Source organism: Pangasianodon hypophthalmus, chromosome 4 (assembly GCF_027358585.1).
Source record: "Pangasianodon hypophthalmus isolate fPanHyp1 chromosome 4, fPanHyp1.pri, whole genome shotgun sequence".
Classification (NCBI taxonomy): Eukaryota; Metazoa; Chordata; class Actinopteri; order Siluriformes; family Pangasiidae; genus Pangasianodon; species Pangasianodon hypophthalmus.
This window is the reverse complement of record NC_069713.1, coordinates 20,996,691-21,023,284: the sequence shown is the minus strand read 5'-3', so window position 1 is coordinate 21,023,284 and position 26,594 is coordinate 20,996,691. Positions and strand designations below refer to the sequence as shown.

Below are 26,594 nucleotides of genomic sequence, written 5' to 3'. Positions count from 1 at the left end.
AGACTGTCCAAGGAAGAACATCCACAGCCATCTTTACTGTTTCTATCAGGTACTATTCACAGTTATCTCATGATCTTTAGGCTGTCCATGTGGGGCCATCCTCAACAGCAGTGAGTGGAAAAATGCCCATCATTAGGATCAATCACAGAACCAAGGGAACCAAACAGGCTTCCTGACCTTATGAAACTTAAACATAATGATTTTATTACAGTTAGAATTTGTTACTGGGCGGAATGGTGGCAAGTTGTTGCCTCACAGCTTGGTTCGATCCTGAGCTCAGTGTCTGTGTGGAGTCTCTGTGCATGTTCTCCCTGTGACCAGGTGGGTTTCCTCCAGGTTCTCCAGTTTCCTCCTACCTCCCAAAACAGCCATGTAGGTGGATTGGTAACACTAAATTGCCCGTAGGTGCAAATGAGACTGTGACTGGTGCCCTGTAGCAAGGATGCAGGAAGTATGGGTGCTGAGGATGCTGCAGCACCCCTGACTTTCACGATTCCTTTAACTCCAAATGCAGCTGCAGCTGCAAAAATAGTGCTAATAATAATAGTATATAGATAAACAAACAAAGTTAAAATGGAGTGTTTTGAGTAGTTTTTAAGTGTTGCATGTCAGAGATAGCATTCTTATACCACAGCGATTTGCCAGCGATTACAGTTTTTAATTTATTAATGAACGATACATCACACTTTTTAACTGTTCATAGTTACATTTAATGGTATGGGCCATCGACAAGACTTGAGTCTTCAGGACAGAGGAATTTACTCTTTCCAGTTTATCTGTAACATAACAAGGTACATTTTGTCTCATTAACTTAAAAAAAGAGAGGCTTGTGAGGGACTGGCTGTATATAGCTGCTATAACGTTAGTGAGAACAGGAACTAACTCCCGAGTCAGGAAACTTACTGACTGTTACTGTTACAAAGCGATGACACTCCTTCCTTAAATGTTAAATAAATGTGTCCTAACAGAAAACTTTACCATATCCACAATTATACGCTTTTCTTTGTTATAATTAACATTAATCAACTGACTACCACTCGGGTGAGACGTCATAGCTCATGCCACATATACTGTATGCTACTTAAAATGTCACCACCCCCAATGTAAAATGCCTTCCTGTATCCCTGTCCTGTAATGAACTTTCATCTCATCCAGGATGTGTTCCTGGGATAGGTTCTGAATCTATCATGACCCTGACCAGGATAAAGTGGTTACTGAAGATAAATGAATGATGAATTTCTTCTAATGCTCCTTTTGATTTGTCCACTGTGTCCAGGAATAAGCACAAATCATCAAAGAGGACAATAATCTGTCAACAAAACTGCAAATGTACAGAAATAACGAAGCATATAATATTACACTGCATATTATTTTACATTTACATTTACAAGCGCATATACCGAGCACAATTTCCCAGACTCCAAGCATTATCCAGCAGCACAGAAGCAACAGACAAGCAACAGGTTATCTTAACACTTTCACACAGGGTTAACAAAACTGTATCCAACACAGGCTAAAAAAAATTTACACACATTTGTAAACTGCAGCTGAAGCTTTTCCTCATATATGGGGATAATGCATTGAACACTTTTTTAAAAAAGAAGCTCTATAATTTATTAAACTAATTGGCCTTAGCATTACCCTCCTTTACATCCCTGAACCCTAAGGCATATCATCCAGCAACTACATGCAAAATGATTAGGCTAATATTGCATTATAAGAGTGAGGAGTGGAAGTGTGGAACCATCCATGTTTCCTTAGTGTGTAAGTGGTTAAGCCTTTACATTTAGTAATATGTTTAAGTAAAGCACACTTTTAAGGCCTAAACCATAAACAAAAGTGATGCCCCTGGCTTTAATCCAGTGCAGTCCAATCTGGAAAAGCCATTCACACAAAACATTTACAAATATAGTTAATAATACTTCATGTCAGCATATACTGCGACTTTTATATACAGTAATAAGAAGACACAGCTCACAGGTCATGCCATTGTAATTCATCAGTGTTAGGAAGAAAAGATCCCAAGTAAACAGAGGTTTAATCCCCAGGTTGGTGCTGAGAACAGTTACAATTGCATGGCAAGAAGAACAGGAGGACGCAGTTCACTCTCTTTGTCACGGCATCATTTCACAGTCACAGATTTTCTGTCTCTCTCGTTGAAAGTGTTGCATTATAATACTCATCCACAAAAAAAAGCATGTGCGGATTTGAAAGATGCAGTCAGGGAAAGTCAGTCCCACACTTAATTTCACGCAATCCAAGTATACGCCATATAAAAAATAGATTTTTTTTTACAGATGATAAATTGCTAGCATGAGTTGCTAACATTGCAATGACCATTTGCAGAAGTAGTACAGTAGAGTATGTCACCTAGGTTTGATCTGAAACATTCAGGTGAGATATTTCACTTGCCAAAGTGCCAATCTCAGTATCTCTCCAAGGTCTCCCAGAATCCAAAACGTATCAATGCCAGGCACTCTGTCGTGGCTCAACGATGCTGTCCAGTGCTGAAGTCTGAGAGCTACACAATCTGAGGCGTGTGATGGATCATGTTTGAATGGAGAGGGGGTAATCGAGTGGTCTCTGGTGCTAGTAAGATGTTGTTGGGTTTCGACTTAGGCCATAGTGTACCGTTAGTATGCTCAAAGTGATTGGACATTGCCTCAGATATTTGCGAGCTTGTAGTCTCACTGCCTCCGTTATCCATACCGTCAGGTTCTATTTGGCCCCTGGAAAGCTCTGACTCTTCATCAGCTGGCCTCATGTCTTCGTCATCTGTAAGTATGGGGTAGGTTGAATTTAAGGGTGAATGATGTCCTCTGCTGCCTGCTCTACTGCCAGTTATGCTGCCTCCTGACTGCGGTCTGCCATCTGCTGGTAGAATGGCACTGCCATTCCGAGATCTGATAATTTCAGCAGTCTGCTCCATCGGAAAAGTGGAAGGCTGTAGAGGAGGGTGGAAATGGCTCTCCTAAAAAATGAACAAACAAGAAAAAGACAAATATAGTGAAAAGGAGACTTTTTTGTTCACTTGCCAGTTCCCACCCACCAGCCAGCTCTCCCCTATCCTATGACAGCTACCAACTGGGGAGGGAGGGGCTAGCACATGCTTCCTTATGAGCCATGTGAAGCCAACTGCACCTTTTCAAACTGCTGCCCATTCTGTGTCACAATGGAGGAAAGCACTATCTGCCCTCTTCCACATTAGAGCTCACAAACACCCACGATTGGCTAGTGGTGATGTGATTGACAGAGAGTATATCATCCTTTCCACCCAGACAGCACGGTCAAGGATGGCTGTGGCATCGTCAGGGTTCAAACTCACGAGCTCCCAACAACAGGGTGAATGTTTTTCTGTTGTGTCACTTCAGAGCCCCGGATGCTTTTTAATAAAGACTTGAATTTGTTAATGTGATGGAGAAATAATCGCTACACTGTGCTACAATGCATAAAGTACTATACACTGGGGAGAAATCAAGATAAAAATTAAATATGTTTAAAGTTTCACATTTGTTATGTACTTAGTGATTCTGGTGCTAGTTTGTTGGTTGGTGCTGTATTTTCTTTATTCCTGTGAGTTAGTGGTTTGAGGCTACACTGACGTCACAAGAAGATATTGCTAGCGCAGTTAAAATGGTGTTTAGAAATCAGTGCTCAGTTTCAGTGATCTCAAACCTGAATGATAACAGTCAGGTTTTGCTGTTAGCTCCTAAAAACAAACGAGCACAAGCTTCTTTTCTCAGTCATCATTTTCCCCTGATGTTCAGTGTCATATTATTATGAAATCCAACATAAAAATAGTAGAGACAGCAAATGTTTAACTCAAAGCTCAGGTATATGGCACAGTTGCAGAGCTATACTCTCCGAGACCCAGCTCAGCTACATAATGATCTACGAGATGGCAAATATGATGGTGTTGATGGTGGTACTAGCATGAAAGTTTAAACTTTGGAACCCTTTATGTCTGAGCAGAGTATACAGATGAGCAGGCGAGAGAGCTGCAAGCAAGGGCTAATTCCCACTGGCACAACTATCAGCAGGTAGTTGAACGGCATTGTGGGTAATGTAGAAAATTGTTAGCCAAAGTGAATCTAAAAAAAGTCAACTTAATTTCATTACGCCACTGAAGATCACATGTTAATTATAAATCTTAACAAGCAAGTGGTTCAGTGTGGATTTTTCCTTGAAGGTCATGTGCTAATGACAAGAAGGTATAGTCAGTTTAAATCCATGAACTGCCAGAGAGCACCTGTTGGACCCGTGAGCAATCCTTAACCTTTAGCTGCTATATTTAATGGTCAAGAGTAAAATTTATGGACTGGATAGCAACGTGCCTGGATTGTATCCTACCGCAGTCATAAATGCTTTTGAATATACTTGAAACACGCAGATGAGGATGAACAGCATAATAGTGTACGTACTGGATGCAGCAGCGATGGATCGCAGTTCCTGGCATAAGGCTCCATTTTCAGTCGACTGGGAACTCTCTCTCCATCTTTCTCTCTGTCCATCGTTCGCTCCCTGCCTCGTCTGGATGTGTTAAAAATGGCAGGTCGTCCCAGAGAGTCTAGTCCTCCTAAAGTGGAATGACTGTCTCGAGAGCGGGGACGGTCCTGTTTTTGCATTGATATTTGTAGTGCATGTGAAATACAGAAAAAGAAAGCCAATGACAACTAAATTCAATTTCAGGTGAAACTTGCGTTTGCATGGAAATTAAAACGAAATATGACATTTAATCTCACAAGACAGAAGAAAGCAAAAACCGACCAGTGAACTGAGACTGGTCCGGATTGTTCCTTCAACTCTTAATGGTATGTTCTCCTCCATCTGATAAGAGAAGAGAGGGAAAGGTAGAGAGAAATAACAAGAAATTTAATATGCGACTGATTAATACATGATGCTCCATTGTTGCAGGGTTGTTATAGTGGGTGTGTAATCTCATACCTGGTATTTATTATCTATGCTGGTTGAGACAACTCTTCTGATCGAGGCCTGTCTGGATAGAGTGCTAATTTCTTCCCTGAGAGAAAAAGAGAGAGAGATATTTTATTATTGGTTGGAGCATGGAATGATCTATAATGAAAGAATTTGGAATCTGGATTAAATGATGTGTTTATACTGAAAGTGATGTATTGATACCGACTATTCCAGTGTAATAAACTGTGAATAAACGACCAAAAAAATTTTCTTCTCACTTTTTCTCATCCAGCTCCATAGCCAGTTGTCTGTTTTTTCGTTTGTGATGTCGGTTTACTGTTATTACTACAATCACTAGAATAAGCACCACCATCCCTGAAATTCCTCCTATGATGATCAGCAGGAGGCTGTCGAATGATGTTGGATTTTTTGGTTCCTCTGTTGTATATACAGACACACAGAGACACAAAAAACACACACCCGTTAGTGTATACACCCCTTCCAGCTCACCTAACGTTCTAAACATCTAGTAAAAATATAATGTGTTGTGCCTGTGGTTGTACAAGCACTAGGGGTCAGTAATGATAAGCACTTGAATAGATGTACAGCCAAAATCAGAAAGCAGGAAATGAAGCTGGGTTAAAGCTCTTGAAATGTTAAGTAAGTGCAATAATACCAAAATATACATTATTCCTTATTAAAAACATAATAGTTCATTCTAGATAAATGAAAAAGCTAACCACTGTAGGGTGTAAACAGCACTCTTTTGGTTTATGTGCTGAAATAGGCAGACCAATCCAAAGCTATAACCAGCTATATATATATATATATATATATATATATATATATATATATATATATATATATATATATATCTTTATTTTCAATAAACAAAAACTCTAGGATAAACAGCATTTTTTTAAAAACAGAGATACATACCTGTTACTTCTATTTTCACTTCCACTCTCCCAGACCCCACAATATTGGAGGCTACACATTCATACGCTCCCTTGTCTGTTAATCTAAGAGGCCTGTCAAATCGCAATACTTCCTTCTCCATGGTCACGCCATCTGGTAAACCGCCATCTTTCCTGTGTAATGGACAAATAATGTAATATGCATATTTCTACTTAAACTGAACAGCAGAAGTTACATGGAGAGAGGTAGTACACACCATTCAAGATTCAGCAAAGATCCAATTTCCATTCATTATTTTTAATTCACACATCATGAACTATGCTTCTTTTCTACAGTCTCTGGAAATTCAAGGAAGTTTGTGGAAAATGCTGTACATGATGTTTTAAATGATGCACAGATAAGTTTGCATAAAGACAGCAAGAGAACTGTTGTATGTCATCCTGTTTACTCATTCACCTACAGACATGTTGCTCTATGACTATTGCTGTTGACTGAACTCTCTAAACAGAGGTCATGAAACAAACAGCTTAAACGCAGTGTGCCTTACAGCTGCACCTTCTTACACTTCCATCCTTTCCAAACCCATGTCCACTCATTCACTACTCATCTACTGTTTTTCCAACTTTCTCATCCACCTCTCCCTCCTTCGTGTGAAAATGTGTGTGTTTGTGTGTGTTCTTGACGGTTTCGCACAAGCTGGAACACGATACTGGGACACACTTACTTTACTTGCTTTGCATTTGCACCAAGCAGACACAGAACAGGTTCTCCCACTTAGGGCGCCTGCTGAAATGTTTAATGAGTGTGTGTGTGTGCTTGTGTGTTGTAAGACAAAGTCCAGGAACCAAGTGTCTAACTGCCTGAATGTGCTTGAAGGCTCTTATGGACAATTGCAAAATTAGGGATCTGTTCTATGACATAATTACAAAACAAATGTTACCTTAATGAAAAAAAAAAGAATCGTGTAAATGAAGTCTAATGAAAATTCACATCAACTCCAGGTCAATCAGCAACATACAGGAGAGTTCGATCTGGCTAAGAAGTGAATCAATCAGGGTGTGTTAATGAATTTAGATTGAATCACTGATATACCACACCTTGAGCCAGGATTACTGTGGCATGTAGGCAGGGAGAAAACACACACTAAAAAAACAGGCTTCCTTGGAGAGAGCTAGGGAAAAACAAGTATTACGTATCTAAAATTGACTAGTTGCTTATCCAGGCATTAGCTCTCCAAGTGCACGACTAAAAAGAAATTTCAGTAGAGATTTGAATTTCATGGATCTAAGGCTAGAGCACTATAATTGTACTGGTTTGAATTTAAACTACAACAACTGCTTCAAAAAATAAGCCTTACTCATTTGCTTTTCCATTAAGGCATTCCTCCTATTTATTGATCTTATTGATATGCTACCTTGATTTCACAGAACCCCAGATTAGGACAAATTTCAGAAACTTTCAAAAACCATCAGGCATGCATTAAAGGTTGTGTTAATCTGAGTTCAGCTATTTAGTGTGATTGAAGATTTTGCCTTTTTGAGTTGCACATGTTAATTTACTTTATTTGCTTTTCAGAGCAATGTTCAGGAAAAGAATGTCATTTTTTAAAATAAAAAATATAAAGAATAAGAAAAATAGAGACAGAGAGGGAGACAGCTGTGGTAATTTACCTGGTCCAGGTGAAGTTGTGTGGTTTGGGGTTTCCTCCTCCGTCACACTGGAGTCGAGCACCCTCCAGACCCACATACCAGTTCTCATCATAACCCGAGATTGTTGCATCCGGAGGGTCTAACACACACCCACCCACCCACCCACACACACGCACACACACGCACACACACGCACACACGCACACACACACACAAAACTCACATCATTAAGCATGCACTATACTTATTTGAACTTGCAGTTGCTTTCTGATGAACATAAAATTAACTGAGACATTACAGCAAATGGTTTTAATAATAATAAGAAGAAGAAGATGAAGAAAAAGAAGTTTATCAAAAATAATTTTATAATATTAATGCTGCTACTGGGAAGCACACTGTTTAAAACTAATGCAAAACATTCTATTCAGGCGGTCACGCCCAAACGGTGTTTAGATAATTTCTCGTAACTTAAGATGTTAAGACAATGAATCAGACAGAAACTGGGTAGTCACAGTTCTGAGACAGACACAAAACAGGTGCTAGGAGCCAGCCTCTACATGTTAAAACATGGGTTCAGAGCAGCTAACTAAATGGACCTAGTTGCTTCCATTTGGTAATTTAAGTGCAAAATAGCTAATTAAGTGCAGGGATGGTAGAAAGCTAATCTCTTAAATTAGGTAATTCATTTTCTAATTTAGAGTCACAGGTACAGTCTGTAGGTACTGTTTAAAATGTGAAGCTTAACTGACTTATGACCAATTCACTGACATGTCATTATATTAAAAACAAAACAAAACAAGGCATTAGAAATAATATCTAATAAAGACCTGAGTATGCTAGACAGACACATAATCAGTATGCATGTTAAACACAGGCAACATTCTAAACGAAATAGACATACCGTCCTTCTGTAACATCTACAATGACAACCTCTATAAAACATGACATTATTAAACTCACAGTGCACTACAAGGTTATTAGTGAGCCTCTTAGGACTTTTTAGAGATGGGTGCCAGACCAGACAGTCCAGTTTGCGCATGTTCATACTCCTCAGAGGGTGGAGGGAGTACTGGATGGAAGCGACGCCATTGTCCAGAGTGCGGTTCTGGCTCTGGCCTGGCAGATCTGTATCCCATGAGAGACCCGGCTGAGGCTTAGCCACTGCACGGCACGTGGCAGCCAGCCGAAATGACTGACCCTCCACTAGAATAATAGGGTCCAATGTGGAGATGGGTTTAGCTGAGGGAAAAGAAAACACAAGATGTAGAATGTTACTAAAATTAAATCTACTATTTTCATATAAACTTAGCTGCATGATGGATATAATCAACAGAATGTGTAATTTAGGCCAAACTCCTGTACATTTTGTCATAGTTTTCACTCACAGACAAGCAAAACGTCATCTTAAAACTGCCCAAAAACATCCAAATAATGACCTTGTATTCCTCAAATGATATAGCTTTCATGTAAAGTCATGTTAGTGAAAAAAGCTGATTCAACGCATTTTTATATGTAGATCATATGTTGTATATAACTCAAAATCTGGAGTTCTGTTTAGCACAGTTGCCATTACAGATTCCAAAATACACACTGCTAATGCACTTATATGTTATTTTCCAAATTGCAGAGATCTAAGAGTGTAATGTATTACAGATTACAGATGATTACAAGGACATTTTAGGCTAATGTGAAATTCTTCCTACAGCTCACTGGTTGTCCTTTTTAACCTTGATGGAGGACCAATGACCTATAAGTCAATAAGAATTTCAGTTTAGTCTAAGAGGACAATATATTATAAATGATTACAAGGACAGTATCATTTTCATGACATTATCATGGTCATCTGCCAGTTTCCACCCACTAGCTAGCTCTCCCCTATCACATGACTGCATCTTTTCAAACAGAGCTAGCATGCCGTCCCTCCTACCCAGAGACTCACCCTTACAATCTCCTGATGAAACGGCGAAAGCTTTTCTGTTCCATCACTCATGAACCCGAAGGACATAATCATTTTAAGCTATACTGAAATTCCTCTTATACCTCATTGGTTTTCCTTTTTAACCTTTATTTACTTAATGGAGGACCAATGAGCAGCCTCTACTCTTGCTTAATTGGAGCGACATTATACAACAGTTAGTTCCAGTCCACTAATTTGATCAGACAAGCAGTGTTCCAAGAGTGCTATGCTTGTCTGTGTTCGCTAGCAATAGTTTTTTTTACACTGAAACAGTTACTACACTTACTATGGGCTGTCAGTCAGTCTGTGCGCTGCATGGCAACACACAGCTGGGATTTCTTTTTTTGTTGACAGAGCAAATATAAAAAAATATTTGGCCATATTTTTATCAGTACAAGTGTAATATGCTGATATTCAGTACAACTCTTGCACTCTTGCTCGTGCAATATTGCTTAGGCATTATTCAGAGATAGAACCTGATACTGCCTTGCCCTGGATTTTATGTACTGTCATAGAGATAATTCCAAAAGGTATGCAATTAGTACGCCTTGACCGGCATGCACACTGTGATTCACTGGACAGAGTACCAGAAAAATGTAAAACAATCCATTCATGTATGCTTGTTTTCTCCCAATTTTGCATCTTTTAATGTGAACGTAGATAGCTGGCACATTGTGTTTTATGCAATACCAATTAATATCCAAATGTTGAGCTCTGCCAACATAGTATGTACATTATCAGTGAAGAAGAGAAGTAGCCTATCCTTGTCCCACCTTCATTTAGGACGATGACAATCCTCCAATTTCTGCATCTGTACCTTAACAGTGCAGTCTGTGATGTTTCAGATTGTTTTTAGACTCTAATAATTCATGCATATTCAGTAAATGCTGTTATAGTGTCATCACTGGGTGAGAGGTAGGAATACACCCTGGATGGGATGCCAGTTCATCGCAGGGCAGCATGTCCACACCCATTCATAATTAGGGGCAATTTACAGTAACCAATACACCTACTGGCATATTTTGGGGAGGTCAGAGGAAACCCACACTAACATGGGGAGAACATGCAAATCTCCACATAGACAGTAACCTGAACTCAGGATTGAACTGGGGAACCTGGAGCTGTGAGTCAGCTATGCTACCTGCCAAAAATACCTTACAAAAATTGTGACTTACCATATTGCTATGCAATGGATCTGGCTAGTTTCTTCCTGCTTACATTTTCTTTGGCCTGGATATTTGCTCCGCCCCAGGCAGAACATCGCTGCCCAGCTATACCCTTTTCTTTAACATGCAACTCATACGCATAAGTAACTTCAGCGTATGTGATCAGTTTAGGGGAAAGTGAAGGCTTGTCATTGTTTTTAGTGCAACTGCAATTCACCTCACAGACATCTCCCCCCATTTTCTCCTCAATTTGGCCAGTTCCCACCCACTAGCCTGCGCTCCCTCTGGGGAAGGTAAGGGCAAACGTGTGCTTCCTCCGAGACATGTGACACCAACTACCACATCTTTTCAAACTGCTGCACATGCTGCATCACAGGGCAGCGTAACACGCTCGGAATAAAACGCTATCTGCCCTCTTCCTCATACATGAGCTCACAGACACCCGTAACTGGCAAATGTTGTACTGATTGACAGGGGAGAGTAATGCCATTTTACCTACCAACAAAGCACAGCTAATTTTGCTCTCTCTGCTCCTGGCCATGGACAGCTGCAGCTTTTTCAGGATTTAAAAAATGCAATCTCCCGACAAACACACACAATACTTCTATCCCTGATCATATGTACTTTGACGTTGTAGGTTGTACTTCAGTCTTGTACATGGAGTAGAGTGGGAAGGATGGATTCTGAAATATTTGCAAACACTTACTCCACACAGTAAGAGACACTTGAGTCTTTACGCTTCCACTAGGGAATGTAGTAATGCTACAGGTATAGCGTCCCTCGTCTGAAAGCTCTGTCTTCAGGATAATCAAAGCAGAGTTTTCAATGGGGTCGCTGTCTTCAAAGCGCACACGGCCTGCATAAGCAGGAGATTCTAAAAAAAGAAACAGAAAAGAAAAGTAAAACTCTGACAGCAATAACACTAACAATAGTTCCTGAACCGGAAGTTAACAGAAAGACTTCTGGCTGAATGAAACTTTATTATGGAAATTCAGTAAAAACCTGATCTTTCCGATTACTAAGCTGGCAATAAGAAATCCATAAAAAGGAAAGTTATTTTGCAATAACATACAGTTCTTCATTCATATAGTTTTAACTGTATATGAGTCATCTACAGTCTACAATGAACAACTTCAGAAATGACTGAAGTTCAGCATGCTCCAAAAAAATAGTTTAATTTCAATTAATTTTTTTTAATAGTAAACTGTACCTGCCCTTGTCACTTACTCTTAAAGGATGCATTTTCAGTACCTTTAATATGAATCATTCACCAGGAATTGTGGACATAGTGTACCTTTAAAAATGATTCAACATGTATAAATGGGCCGTAATTATTTTTTAGAGTTTAAAAGGTACACTGCGTGGACCTTTCTAAGATAAAGATACATACTAAAGCTCAAAAGGTGTACCCTTGAGAGTACCACCCCAGCAACAAGGAAAGGTACAGTTTAGTACTTTTTTCTAAGCATGAACAATTAAAGCCCACAAATGGATACAACAAATGCTTTTTACCTAGCTGTCCTTCCACACGATGAGCAGTTATGATCTGCTCTTCAGTCCCATCTGGCTTAATGTGCATCCAGATAACCTGAACGATCACCTCTCCTTCTGATGGCATGAACTTACAGGGCAGAAGCACGTCTTCTTCTGCTGATGTATACACAGTTGAGCTTGGGGGTTTCACAAATGTTCCTCCGTTTACACAGACCACTACAAGATGGATAGATAGAGTAAGAAAAAGGAAAGACTGTTGAAATATATCTTAATATCAACTTTTAGAATGCGAAAAAAAAAGTGTACACAAATGATATCAAAAATGTTTTCCTTTAAAGCGAAAATGGTCAAATATAAGTAATATTGTAAACTAAAATGAGCCAGCACACTTTTCAGGCATCATTTACTGGGCAATTGCCCATGAATACACCACAGAAACAAAATCTTTCATGCCGTTGGACTGGGAAGACACAAAAGGGCGGAGTGGATGCTGGCAAAAAGTAAAAAATAAAAAATAAAAAAATAAGATGGAACAATACAAAAGGGAGTGTGTGTTAGAGGAAGGGTGGAGCTAAAAACATAAGTGTAGAAGAAATTTATAGGATAGTTATGCTGCTCAACTTGTTCGGGTCCTCATCACTAATTATCTCAGGCTGACAATGAACACACATGCAGGGGTCAGTATATTGTGTGGACTATAATCCTCTGATAGTGTAGCTGCAGATTTGTGTAGACATACATTTGATTTGTGAATTTATTTCACTTTGAATATCACCTTTTTGGGGAGGTGTTCAGCACATAACATGCACCTGATCTGAAAAATTATATGAATTAAAATGAGTCACAGCCAAGTTTTGGTCAAGTTTATATTGAAGTTTTGGCCAAAATGTTCTGTTTCAGTGCATCACTAGCACCAACTAGAACTAGAAATCTGAAGTACGTTCTTTTCACATTGAACAACAGATGAGACACATCTGTTAACCTGACACTTTTCAAGAAACGCTATCCAAAAAGGGTTAATACATCATCATGTCTCATGTTACATAGCCTGTTTGCTAAAGTAAACTATCTAACACACACAAATCAGTGTCTATTGGTCAAAGGTAAATTACTCTATGGCAATTCTCAGTAACCCATTGTACAGAACTTTTTAAAAGAGAGGCACTGTATGGTATTTAACATGTGACATGCAATACCTGCTTTTAAAAGATGCATCTGTACAACAGGCAATGTAGAATTCCCCATTGTTATGTTTTAACACCTGACCAAATTTACTGAGAAATTATACAAACTTTTACATGAAAGTGTTATTATTATAATTATTATAATTATTTTTGCTAATTTAAAACTGCCTTGACATTCATATTTGTTTTAGTACTAAAGATCACTATGATATGAGATCACATTAAGACACTATGTTTAAAATGTATAACTGGTTCCAAGTCCACAGTATAAGCTACTTCATAAAAAATAAATTCATAAATTAAAGTATTAAGTGTACTTCTGTATTTGCTCAAGAAAACCAACTATTCTTGTCAGCTGGAGAAATAAGGGATGCCAAACTCAGGTCCAGGAAGGCCACAGCACTGTGCAGTCTAGCATCCTACCTGATTCAGTTCAACTGATTGTGGTATGAAGTGACGGAAAATACAAAGATCTGCAGGGCTCTGTCTCTATAATACCTGGCTTTGATACTCCTCGCTTAGGAGGATGTTAAAAATAGTTGCAAAAAATTAAACTGTTAAAACTAAACTTTTTAAACTTAACAACTACCTAGTCAACATTTATGAATGAAACCACAGAAATTATGTTAGAAGATTACTGATGTTAGATTAATGATAAGATAAGATAAGATAAACTTTATTAATCCCAGAAGGGAAATTCAGGTAGTCTTGTAGATAAGTAAGAAAGAAAGTAGTAAGAGTAGTAAAAAGTAGTGAGAGTAGTAGAAATTAGTGAGATGTCAGAAGACCTTTTTCTCAGTCATTTGGTCAAATAATTTGTTTGGTACAAAAAAAATGCATCTTTTATTTAAAGGCTAAGACTAAAAGAGCTAAAATAGGTTCAGATTTAGATATATTGTTATTTAGCTACAGTAATACATAAATCAAAATATCCAACAATGTGATAATGTGTGTGTGTGTGTGAGAGAGAGAGAGAGAGAGAGGGCGAGAAAGAGAGAGAGAGAGAGAGAGAGAGGGTGTGAGAGAGAGAGAGAGAGAGAGAGGTTTATCCATTCTGTCACAACGATTTCTGACAGACTTGTGGAGGAGATGATCATCAGAACCAGTTCTTCCTGAAAGATCAGACAACTTTGGACGTGTTACTGGGTGCCCAACGCTTAAGCAACAAGTAAAAAAGCCTTAAGAAAGACCAAACAACACAATGAAATACTTACACAAATTCCAGATAAGTAAAATCCTCAAACAACTCAACACTGCCATAGTCCACTTGGATTTTCCTCCTAACACAAAGTCTCAGGTGTTGAGGCGTATTTCACACAAATGCATAGGTCATTTGGAAAAAGAAAAAAAAAAGTTGTGGTACACAAACTGGATAATCCAGAATTAAAAAAAAAAAAAGTTAATCCTTTATCAGTTCTGTATTTCCTGCAGTTTTGGAAGCGTTTGCAGTAGTGAAGACCAAAATAAAGTCACCAGTATCCAGTCAGACCATTGCAACATTAATTCACCAGAAACGTTCAAACACGTTCAGTCCTCTGTGCCAGCAAAGCTTCGTCCGCTGAAATAAATGACATCAATGTCGAGACTAAATAATATGTAGAACAAATCAATCCATTCTACAGATATTCATCCAGATTCCCTTTAAAGCGTCTGGCTTTAAGCTTGTTTCGCAGACACCTGTTATCCTGACTCACCTCTCCTGTGTGCACGCAGTCCCTCTCACAGGTGTGTGTCAGACACTCACACACTCTCTCTCTCTCTCTCTCTCTCTCTCCCACTCACACACACTCACACTCGCTCTCTCTCTCTCTCTCTCTCTCTCTCTCTCTCACACACACACACACACACACACACACTGATTCAGTTCAGTTCAGTTCAATTCAATTCAGTTAGTTTTACTGGCATTCCCCTTACAACAGTCACAGTATTGCCAAAGAACTGAAGTGGCAAAGAATTTTTTTTATTTAAAAAAAAAAAGCCATAAAAACGGAGTAAAAACAAATGCAGATTACAAATAATGACTTAATGCAAATGTCAAACAGGGTTTTCTCTCTCTCTTGCTCTGTGTGTGTGTGTGTGTGTGTGTGTAGCACTCATTTATCACTTGTTTGTCAGTGTGGGAATGTAGAATTCTAAAGTGAATTTGGCTGTATTTTTGACACTCAGTGCAGCTCTGTCTCCTCAGCATGCCCGGTACACACTCTTTGCTCTGTAGCCCATCTCAGTGAACAGCCTGTGTGAACTTGGCTTTAGTGTTCGATCAATACACTGTGTACAAGTGGGGGTCATTACTTTTAAACTGAACCAGCAATTCTGAAATGATCTGAAATCATGTGATATACTATCACATGGCCAATTATTGAGTTCAGGTGTGTCAGCCAGACCCATTACTCACAGGTGCATAAAATCAAGCACATAGTCATGCAATCTCCATAGACAAACATTTGATGCCATCTTTACCGCAAGTCAGTTTGTCTGCCCTGCTAGACCTGTCCTGGTCAAATGCAAGTGCTATTATTGTGAGACGGAAGTGTCTAGGAGCAACAACAGCTCAGCCACAAAGCGGTAGACCACGCAAACTCACAGAACAGGGTCGCCAAATGCAGAAGCGCATAGCACGTAAAAATGCCTCTCTTCTGTTGCATCACTCACTACAGAGTTCCAAACTGCCTCCGGAAGCAACATCAGCAACAACAGGAACTGTCTATCAGGAGCTTCATGAAATGGGTTTCCATGGTTGAGCAAGTGTGGCCTGGAGTGGTGTAAAGCACGCTGCCAATGGACTCTGGTGCATTGGAAACATGTTCTCTAGACTGATGAATCATGCGTCACTGTCTGGCAGTCTGATGGACAAAGCTGGGTTTGGTGGATGCCAGGAGAACACAACAGTAAATCTTGGTGGGGGAGGGATAATGTTCTGGGTCTGTTTTTCAGCCTTTGAGCTAGGCCCCTTAGTTCTAGTGAAGAGTAATGCTAATGCTGTAGCATACAAAGACATTTTAGACAATTTTATGCTTCCAACTTTGTAGCAACAGTTTGGGGAAGGCCCTTTCCTGTTCCATCATGACAATGCCTCTGTGCACAAAGCGAGGCCCATAAAGACATAGTTTGACAAGTTTGGTGTGGAGGAACTCCAGTGGCCTGCAGAGGGTCCTGACCTCAACCCCACAGAACATCTTTGGGATGAACTGGAACATCGATTACGAAGCAGTCTTTCTTGTCCAACATCAGTGCCTGACCTCACAAATAGTCTTTTGACTGAATAGGCACAAACTCCCACATACACACCCTAAAATCTTGTAAAAGTCATTTCCGGTTGAGTGGAGGCTGTTATAGCTGAAAGGGAAGGGGGGGATAATGGTGGGGGGAGGGGGGAGGGGGGAATGAGGTGTTAGGTGTCAGGTATCTACATACTTCTGGCCATGTACTGATATTTGTTTGCTTTCGTTTGAACAGCCTTAAAAATAACTGATCGCTTCTAATTATAGCCTATAAAATTTCCTGCTGCAAGATTTTGTAATTCAAATAACGGTTTAATTCAAATCATGCATATATTTGGTGGAATTGATATCTGAACAAAAGAATGTCTATCTTTAGACAGTTCCATTTATTAAAATGAAGCAGCTCATCAACCACAAAACGTGTCTGAATTTAGTAAATGGATAAATGGTATAGCAGCGCGGGAGGTAGCGTTGCCTTCTCACAGCTCTGCTTTAATCCTGAGCTCGGGTTACTGCCTGTATGGAGTTTCACATGTTCACCCTGAGTTTACGTGGCTTTCCTCCGGGTTCTCTATTTTCCTCCCACCTCTCAAAAACATTCCAGTTAAAAACATGGATTAGCTAAGCCCGTGTGTGAATGTGTGTGTGCATTCATGACCCTAACCCTGCCTAACCCTAACCCTGCCTCATGCCCAGTGTTCCCAGGACAGGCTCTGGAGCCACTGTGCCCTGACAAGGGTAAGGCGAGTGAAAGTGAGTGAGTGATTAATCTATTTTCTATCAAGAAACAGTGTATACTTAAAGGGAAGGTTCTGTGTGCTTTGAGTGCTAAGGGGTCAGTTAGACAGCAGAAGACTTGGGTTAATCTACTCTCATAGCCAGTTAAAAAAATTCATATTAATTTTTTTAATAAAAATAATAATTTTTTGATTATAATATTTTATAAAATATGTATTATAAAACCCCCTGTTTTTTGCATTCAACAGTGCTAATACAATTAAGAATATTGGTTATACTGAAATCATGTGTATAGCCTATGTGATACAGAGGTTGTGTTTAGCAGGAAGTGAGGTCTGAATAAAAGAATGTGACTGATTCACCTGTTCATTAGAACGAAACAGATCATCAACCACAAGATTTTTTGCATTGTCTGACTGCCACATCATACCTTATTGCACCTACAAATGCTGACATGAAATCAGTGGCTCCTACTTGTACTTGTACTTGTACTTGTACTTGTGAGCACTGTTTTTTCCGAGGGGCTGCATTTGTGTATTTAGTTGCACAATTTGCCTTCAGATGAAGAGACGCAATAACTTTAAAACTTGTTCTTCACCAAAAGCAGTTAGAGCCTGAGGCATTTCGGCAGCAGACAGCACCCTCTCCTTCTAGAAAGCAGCGACACGGGATGAAAGACCTGTTGGCTTTCATGAGAACGACATGATGATGCCACCTGGTGTCAAAGTTAAGCAAATGTCAGGTATACAGACATGCAGCACTCACAGACCCAGCTCTGGTCCAACACAGCAGAAAGTGACGAATCAGGTTGAACACCTGAGACGGTCAAACTTTTTTTGTCCTGAATATGAGGTAGCAGTCAAACATGGTTAAGAATATATTGATTGCTTGGGTCACATAAAGCCCAAACCCACATAAATTTGGAACTGTATACTTAGCCACTTTATTTGAGAATGATCTATCAGCAGACTGGTGACTGTGGCAATATATTGACTCAAAGAAAAATACTTCAACATTTCTTAATAGGTTTAGTTTCATGACCAAAAAGTTTTCTGTTTTCTAAAATATCCTGTCAAGTTAGCTTTATGTTAGCCATTTAGTTTGCATTTGCAGTCAACATTATGAACATTTATAAATGAAGTGAAGTGACCTGTGGCCAAGTATGGTGACCCATACTCGGAATTTGTGCTCTGCATTTAACCCATCCAAGTGCACACACACACACACACACACCGTGAACACACACCCGGAGCAGTGGGTAGCCTTTTTTTTGCTGCGGCGCCCGGGGAGCAGTTGGGGGTTCTGTGCCTTGCTCAAGGGTCTCACCTCAGCCGTGGTATTGAGGGTGGGAGAGAGCGCTGGTCATTCACTCCCCCCACCTACAATCCCTGCCAGACCTGAGACTCGAACCCACAACCTTCAGGTTCACCTTCGGGTTGTAAGTCCGACTCGCTATCCATTAGGCCACGACTGCCCCCAACATGACTTAAAATCCTCTATGAAAACCAGTCATGTTAGCTCATGGTACATAACTGGCTAATTTTAGTGATATACTCTCAGGAACCCTGTCAGGTTCATCCATATTAGCTAGTAGACTGTCTTAGCAGTGAAGATTATCAACATCATTACTTGAGATATGCTTAGAAACCCTGTTGGGTAGCTCATGGTAGCTAGCAGACCAACAACTAACACTAACTTCATTATTCCTATGAGAAGACTTTGACTATAAATTTAACTAAAATATTTGATAAAGTCAAATACTGAGGTCAGAGCTCTGTGCAGGACACTCGAATTCTTCCACACAAACATTGGCAAACCATTTCTTTACGGACCTCACGTTTGCTAAAACATACATAAACATTTTAGACAATTGTGTGCTTCCAACTTTGTGGTAACAGTTTGGGGAAGGCCCACATATGGGTGTGATAGTCAGGAGTCCACAAACTTTTGGCCATGTATTGCTTCATTATATATGAAGTATTTGGTGCCCGTGTTTACTTGTGAACCTTAGGCCCTTTTAGTGTGGTTACTGATGTTTGCTTGGAAATGAAAATGAGGCAAACTTAAAAATGCAATGGCATGTCTGGACATAAACAGTAAAATTGGCAGGAGATCTAATCTCAACTTTATTGGCAGAGAAATGTTCAGATCTCAATCACTTTTATGACTTGAAACAAAAATGGCAGTATTATCAATAACTTAGGTATTAGTAAGCAAAACAGAAACTTCTCCCAACACATGTCATTCCAAGTCTTGGCACAAAAAAAAGATAAATATTTTTAACATAAAAAGTCATTTGTTCTCACACAGCAGTCCGTTCACATGAATCTGACTGGTTTTGCTGAGTTTCATGTTCTTCCTGTTTGCCATTTCTTTGGTCCTTTGTATCTTCATTGTTTTGTGTCCCTGGCTCACATGTATCGGAGTCCTCCTCATCCTCGTCCTCATCCTGCTCCTGTTTGTTCTCTTGGCCCACAGGTATAGCTCCTTTGCGCTGAGGCAGGACGGTGAAGAAGGCCTCCTGCCAGTCACGTTTCTCCAGATATGCCAACATGATCTCAAACACTGAGGCAGAATAAAACATGTCAGCATGTTTATATTGAGGTGTAATCAGTTTCAACTTAATTTAACATGAATTAACCTTTTAGCTTCCGCTGGTAATGGTACAATTTGAGATTATTTACGCAGACAATTTATCAGTAGCCATAAGAAACAATATCTTTTTAAATAATAATTTGTTGTAATAGATTTTCAGTAGACTAATGTGGGCTTTACTCCACTACTGGCTCTGTTGCAGGTAATCGTGTTCAAGAGATTGCGGTATTGATTTAAAAAATAAATAAATAAATAAATAAGAAAACACAAGTGACCACTTTTTCCTGTTATGGGTTTGAGGTTCATGTGCTTTATAAATAACATGTTTCATAAGTAATATAATGCACATATCTTTTTTTGCTAAAGGTTTTGTGTTCCCCTGTGTGTGTGTGTGTGTGTGTGTGTGTGTGTGTCCAGCCTAACCATGGTTGACGGCGAGCACTTTGCGGCTGTTCATCTTGACAAAACTGCCCAGTGGAAGTTGAGCATGAGCGATTCCAAGCTCTTTAGCCCGTTTAAAAGAGATTCCCTGAAACACATGACGCAAGAGGGTCAACATGCTGAGAGGGGGAAAAAAAAAGCCTGTACGAAATATAGCAGAATTTCCTCCTACTGTGACACTAATATGTGGAAATATTGCATTATACACTAGAAATGCATTGATACCAAATTGTTTTGAGTGTAAATACATGTTTCTTAGTACTCATCAATACTGACACCAAAATGAGTAATCTACTTAGTATTACTCGGTCAGGGGTGTTAAATAGCTCTGTTTACAGTTCCCCTGCTTTTTATAGTGTCCATGAAAAGCCCACATGTACAGCATGTGTTCATGGACTTACACTACTTGGCTTGTTCTTTACATCATTAGGTGGTTGATTTAATGAAGCGCATTAGCTAGTTATCTTTGACTAATGGTGGAGTTGAGTTACTTTCAGCTTTAAGTAAAATATGTTTTATTGTCTTATTTGCATCAGAATTCCTTGTTGTCAAGGACGGATAGTGGCTGATCATCAAGAACAATGTACTGAGTAAGAATAGCTGTTATTTTCACTGAACTAGGGGTGTCTGTAGACATTTTTTCTCGTCTATCCAGTGTTCGCGGCAGCGTTGGTTGGTGCGGTGTGCCATCAACAAAGTTTTCATACTACGCTTTATTTTTGCAGAACGTGACTCATGTACTCATGAAATACATCCTGATTACTGTCCATTCGTATACTAGGCTTATATCACATATAGCATCACGCAGTATCAAATGGTGGCATTGGCATGGTATCAGTATCAACGTACCCGATGCCAGTATCGGTATCAATGCATCTCTAATATACCTCATTTCATGGGGGTTTTTTCATGAAAATCAACTGAAAGATCAGTTTGTAACGCGTCACACGTCAAAAAAACACAACACATGAAAACGTCTGTATGTTACTTTTATCACACAAAGACTGGAAACTAACTTTATGGTGGTTGTGGTCCACCAGTCCTCCAATCACATAAGCTTTGGCCTCATCAAGCTCCTGGAGAATGTTGGGTGAATCAGAGGTGAGGTACACCAGATCCTCTTTGCTTAAGACTTCATGAAAATGCTCTGACTTGATATGGACATCCTGAGAATGTTAAAGAGAAGTTGTGTATTGTCATTAGGCATGTCACAATGGCATTTGGCAAGCGATTAATTGTCAAACATAATTGCGATTAACAAATGATTTTCTGTTCACACTGACCAAAAATATTTAGATAGATTGATGTAAATATTTAAGAATTATAAACCAGCCTTAAGCTTTGTGGCTTGTGTCACGACAATCCTTCCAAGCTGCACTGCACAGGTTCCACACACGTGCTCCAATTTTAACAAGAAAACTAATACCCAAACGAACACTTGTCAGCATTCCACTTCTCTACAGCTCAGTTTTGACGATCCTGTTCCGGACTATATTCATGTGGGAGCCAATTCAACATAGTGTAATACGTGGTGTGTCCTGTGACTACATTCTGTACTCTAATGTTGAATTTGGATATGAATTAACTGGTTGTGGACTGTTAGCTTACATGATTCTTGTCATTCTCTTTCAGCCTTCTTGTTTTTGTCTACAGGATTGTAGACTCCTGGTAGTTTTTCTTTTCTTTTCTGCAACTTTCACAGTATTAACCCTTAAAACAGTTGTGCTTTAAAAGCCCAGTACAATATTTCAAAAGAAGGTCAATAAGGTCACACATTTTGCTAGTTCCAAAACTCAACTGAACACTAAACGATGGTAGAAATGCTGATCTGTCTCATTTATACCACACACTACAGTCACATGATATGATTTGTTGGAACTTACAATTTATTTAAAAGGTGGGGGGTAGACTTAATAAATTGACATTCAATGTGTTATGAATAAGTAAAATTATCATTCTCAATATCAGACAAAGTTCTTACCTTCCAGTTGACCCAGCCTTTGTTAATTTCATCCATATTTTGTTTCAACTGCCCACCATGGCTTGTTATATAAAACTGTACAAGAAGCAATTTAAGAGTCAAAATGACACACTTGTAATTACAATAAGGATATTTTAGAACTAATATTACATGATAACCATTTACCTGGACTGGGTGTGCTGCTCGTCTGTTCTCTGCATAGCATCTCTGGATCTGCTTGTGAAGTTTCTTTACATCCTGAAAATTAAGCAGCTTTATTCAAATCATGGATTCATGCATCTATTTGAACACTGCTTAATGCATAACATCATTTAATTTAATTTGAATAATTTGAATGTATTTCTGAAAAGCTGCTTTGTGACTATGTCCATTTTTAAAGCGCTTTATGAATACATGAACTGAACATGAGCCACTGCAATTCCATGACTAAAATTTACTTCAGCAACATTGGATAACTGGATCATGGATAAATGTTTGCACTGTGAGTGGAGCAGGTCACTCCCACCTTGAGCATCATGAGGTTGTCGAAGCTGCAGTCTATGACCAGACGGAGAGGACTGGGCTCTGCCTCTTTGCGAAAACGCTTCCTGTCAGGACAGTCTGTTCTGTCCTCAGCCTGTGCCTGTTTTTCTAATTTCCTCTGCTGTTTCCGCTCCTTGCGCTTCTGCCTGTACGATCAAGGATGGAACACATAAGTAGAAGGTAGTACTATAAACACAGACACACTAGAGGTTAGTAACTACAAGAACTTGGTCATAAATATATTGTCCACTACTGTAAGCAAAAGTAATAGAAAAATCACAGACCCCCTGACTATGTTTCACGGACCCCATCTTGAGAACCACTGGCCTAAATCATTTAGATTAAGACAAAATAACTGGATGCAGATAGAAAAGAATCCATGGCAGATTAAGTAACTTGGGCTTAGTGCAATCACTCCAACACACAGATACAAATGGCTCATGTGTGTCCAATAGTGGTATGCTTTCAGAATTCCCATGGATCAAAGTGTTTTTTCCCTCCACACATTCAATGTCCTAATATCCATACTCAGCTAGAAATTATAGTCTCCAACAACATTCTGAATGTCATGTCTAGTCAAGTCAAGTGGCTTTTATTGTCATTTCAACCATATACAGCCGGTACAGTACACAGCGAAACGAAACTACGTTCCTCCAGGACCACAATGCTACATAAAACACAAAACTACAAGAGATTACACACAACTAGCTAAAGACTACACAGACCTACACAGGACTACATAAAGTGCACGTGTGCAAATGTGCAAACAGCGCAAGTACAAATTTCCTAAAACAAGACAATAGGCACAGTAAAGGACAATGAAGCGCCGATTAGTACACACTTCTAGTGTGGATAAAGTGGACAGAGCGCCACATGTACAGGTTATGCAAAAAGATATAACAATATAATAATAATAATAATAATAATAATAATATGCTGTAAATGTTAACATAACATACTATAACACTATGTATTTACTACGATAAATGCAGTGTTAGCAGCGAGAGTGCAGGTGGTCAATACAGTATTTTGTGTACGCTGTTTTAGCAGCAATTTAAGAAAGAAAAGTGCAAAATTGCAGAGGTAGTAGAATGTTGTTCAGTTGAGTATGAGTGTGTGTGTGGGTTGGTGTCAGTCTAGTCTCTGAGTATTGAGGAGTCTGATGGCTTGGGGGAAGAAACTGTTACTGTGAGGCCCCGAATGCTTCGGGATCTTTTGCCAGACGGCAGGAGGGTGAAGGGTTTGTGTGAGGGGTGTGAGGGGTGTGAGGGGTGTGTGGGGCCGTCCACAATGCTGGTGGCTTTGCAGATGCAGGGTGTGCTGTAAATATCTGTGATGGAGGGAAGAGAAACTCTGATGATCTTCTCAACTGTCCTCACTATCCACTGCAGGGTCTTACCATCTGAGACGGTGCAATTTCCAAACCAGGCAGTGATGCAGCTGCTCAGGATGCTCTCAATAGTTCCTCTGTAGAAGATGGTGTGGATGATGGGTGGGGAGATGAGCTTTTCTCGGGCTTTGTAGAAAGTAGAGATACTGCTGGGCTTTCTTGGCTATGGAGTTGGGGTTGAGGGACCAGGTGAGGTTCTCCGCCAGGTGAACACCAAGGAATTTAGTGCTCTTAACAATCTCCACAGAGGACACTCCGTGCTCTCCTGAAGTCAACAACCATCTCTTTTTTTTTGTCCACATTCAGAGACAGGTTGTTGGCTCTGCACCAGTCCATTAGCCGCTGCACTTCCTCTCTGTATGCTGACTCGTCGTTCTTGCTGATGAGATCCACCGTGGTTGTGTCATCAGCAAACTTGATGATGCGATTCGAGCTGTGCATCGCTGCACAGTCATGAGTCAGCAGAGTGAACAGCAGTGTACTAAGCACACAGCCCTGTGGGGGCCCCAGTGCTCAGCGTGGTGGTGTTGGAGATGCTGCTCGCGATCTGGACTGACTGAAGTCTCTCAGTCAGGAAGTCCAGGATCCAGTTGCAGAGGGAGGTGTTCAGGCCCAGCCAGCTCAGCTTTCCAATCAAGTGCTGAGGAATGATTGTGTAGAAACGTGTTTGTTTTTGGTTCCCAAAATAGTCCAAGAACAGATTTTTTTACTTCCCATTTAGTTTTCCAGGAACGTTTCAACATTGCACATTATGGTTTGTAAAACACTCCCCTAATTTTTAAATAATGGGACGTTCTGTAGAATGATTCAGAGAACATTGCCCTAATGGTTTAGCAAACTTTAAACAATGTGAAAATCTCTGGATCTTTGTAGTAACACATGGTGGTTTAGAGAAAGTTTGTGTAAAGTTCTCGTAACCTTAACATAATCTGAATCTCTTGGGTAAGTTGTGATGGTTCAGAGAAAGTTTGCCTAGTGTTCCAGAAACCTTTGAAATGTTTTATCTGTAGCCTAATTACTTATCTTTCTAATATATTCTAAAAAGTGTCCTATCTGTTGGAACATCTGCGTACATTTTTAATGGGCCATCAGAAGCCGGAACATAGTTTGTGGTTACAAAAAAAAAAAAAAGAAAATCTAAAAGTAACCTTTGGCAAACTTACCGTATCGGTCGTCAAGAGATAACCGTATAGATAACCGTATTGTATGACCGTGAGAGAAAGTTGGGTTTTCAAGTTCCCAAAACATGTCATGTACAGCACTGACTTTGTTCTTCAATACAGAAAGTTCCCAGAATAGTGTGGAATGGTTCCCAAAAATAATCAAAGGGGAACCAAACATCCTGTGTGTGCTGAGTAACCCTTTTTTCTTCTAAGCATTTATGTGACTGTTAATGCCATGCTTACTTGCGCAGATCTCTCTGTTCTTCCCATTGCTGTTGTTTGAGAAGTTTCTTTCTCTGTCTCTTTGACAGTGTTTCATTTCCTCCACCTTGGACCTCCTGCTCATTTTCATCAGCTCGGGAATCACTGACTGCATCAGAGGACATGATGCCACTGCTAATTCCTAGTGAAAAGGTATGAAAATGAGAGAAAATTACTGCCTGCAAAAGCAGATAAATAAAACAGAAACATGAGGCAGCCTTACTGATCACTCATTACACTGATGAAACTGTTGATGCATCACCATTACTTTGTTCTGCTCGGCATTTCAGACATTTACTGCATCTATTTTTAAATTTGTTTGCATTATTTCCAACCAAAACTGTGACTCATATCTGTTCTCTGACTCTGTTCTACTATCATCACAGTTAGCCAGTTAGCCTGACAGGCAGAATTGCACTGTGTGTCAAATATAATCCGGAAAACTGACATGAGTAATAACAATTCGAATTAAAACATCATCAAACTGTAAATACAAAGAAATCCCTCAAAATATTCCATACATGAAAAACTCCGATATAACATTTAAAAAAAACTTCACACTAAACTCCAGCAAGCTCTACCTTATTTCCAACCAGGCTGCATGCTTCGTGTCTACGTCATTTAAAAACGCCGGCGGTGTTGAAAGAGCGTCATCAGCTGTGCGCCATGTTTGTGAGGGACTGGACGTCACATTTAGAGGCGCATGCTCAGAGCAGAAATGTTTGTACAACTACATAAGTAGCTACAGTAGCTTACTAACCATGTTACTTAGTGGGACCCAAAATCAAATGAAATACTTAATAAACCTTCTTAAAATGTATATTAGTTATATACATTTAATAATATTTAATTTATAGTAACCCTACTGAAAAAGCCAGTTAGTCTGACCAGGTCTAGATACTAGCTGCCAAATAGGTGCATTTTTCAGGAGAGATCTTCATAAGAGCTCAGATGTATAAGTTTTTAGTGAATAAAATAATAATTCATTCAAGTCATA

At 39.5% G+C, this 26,594-nt stretch overlaps 2 protein-coding genes across 3 annotated transcripts; both read right to left on the bottom strand.

Annotated features, from left to right (window-relative positions):
- Window positions 1-27: 27 nt before the first annotated feature.
- Window positions 28-15,004, bottom strand: nectin4a (nectin cell adhesion molecule 4a). The gene is made up of 12 exons (XM_026936084.3): window positions 14,980-15,004; window positions 14,500-14,843; window positions 12,120-12,317; window positions 11,314-11,481; window positions 8,445-8,723; window positions 7,506-7,623; window positions 5,857-6,008; window positions 5,196-5,355; window positions 4,945-5,020; window positions 4,768-4,827; window positions 4,422-4,613; window positions 28-2,971 (listed from the first exon to the last, which is right to left on the bottom strand). The coding sequence occupies exons 2-12, from the start codon at window positions 14,543-14,545 to the stop codon at window positions 2,522-2,524; spliced, it is 1,899 nt and encodes a 632-aa protein (XP_026791885.1). The 5' UTR covers window positions 14,546-14,843; window positions 14,980-15,004; the 3' UTR covers window positions 28-2,521.
- Window positions 15,005-19,341: 4,337 nt separating this feature from the next.
- trmt10a (tRNA methyltransferase 10A) lies at window positions 19,342-26,314 on the bottom strand. 2 transcript variants are annotated; one of them, XM_026936923.3, is made up of 8 exons: window positions 26,179-26,314; window positions 25,580-25,739; window positions 22,767-22,929; window positions 22,427-22,498; window positions 22,262-22,336; window positions 21,297-21,446; window positions 20,263-20,368; window positions 19,342-19,809 (listed from the first exon to the last, which is right to left on the bottom strand). In XM_026936923.3, the coding sequence occupies exons 2-8, from the start codon at window positions 25,720-25,722 to the stop codon at window positions 19,547-19,549; spliced, it is 972 nt and encodes a 323-aa protein (XP_026792724.1). In that variant the 5' UTR covers window positions 25,723-25,739; window positions 26,179-26,314; the 3' UTR covers window positions 19,342-19,546. The 2 variants fall into 2 exon arrangements, with proteins under 2 accessions (XP_026792724.1, XP_026792725.1); XM_026936924.3 differs by lacking the exon at window positions 26,179-26,314 and adding an exon at window positions 26,119-26,139.
- Between the last annotated feature and the right edge of the window lie 280 nt (window positions 26,315-26,594).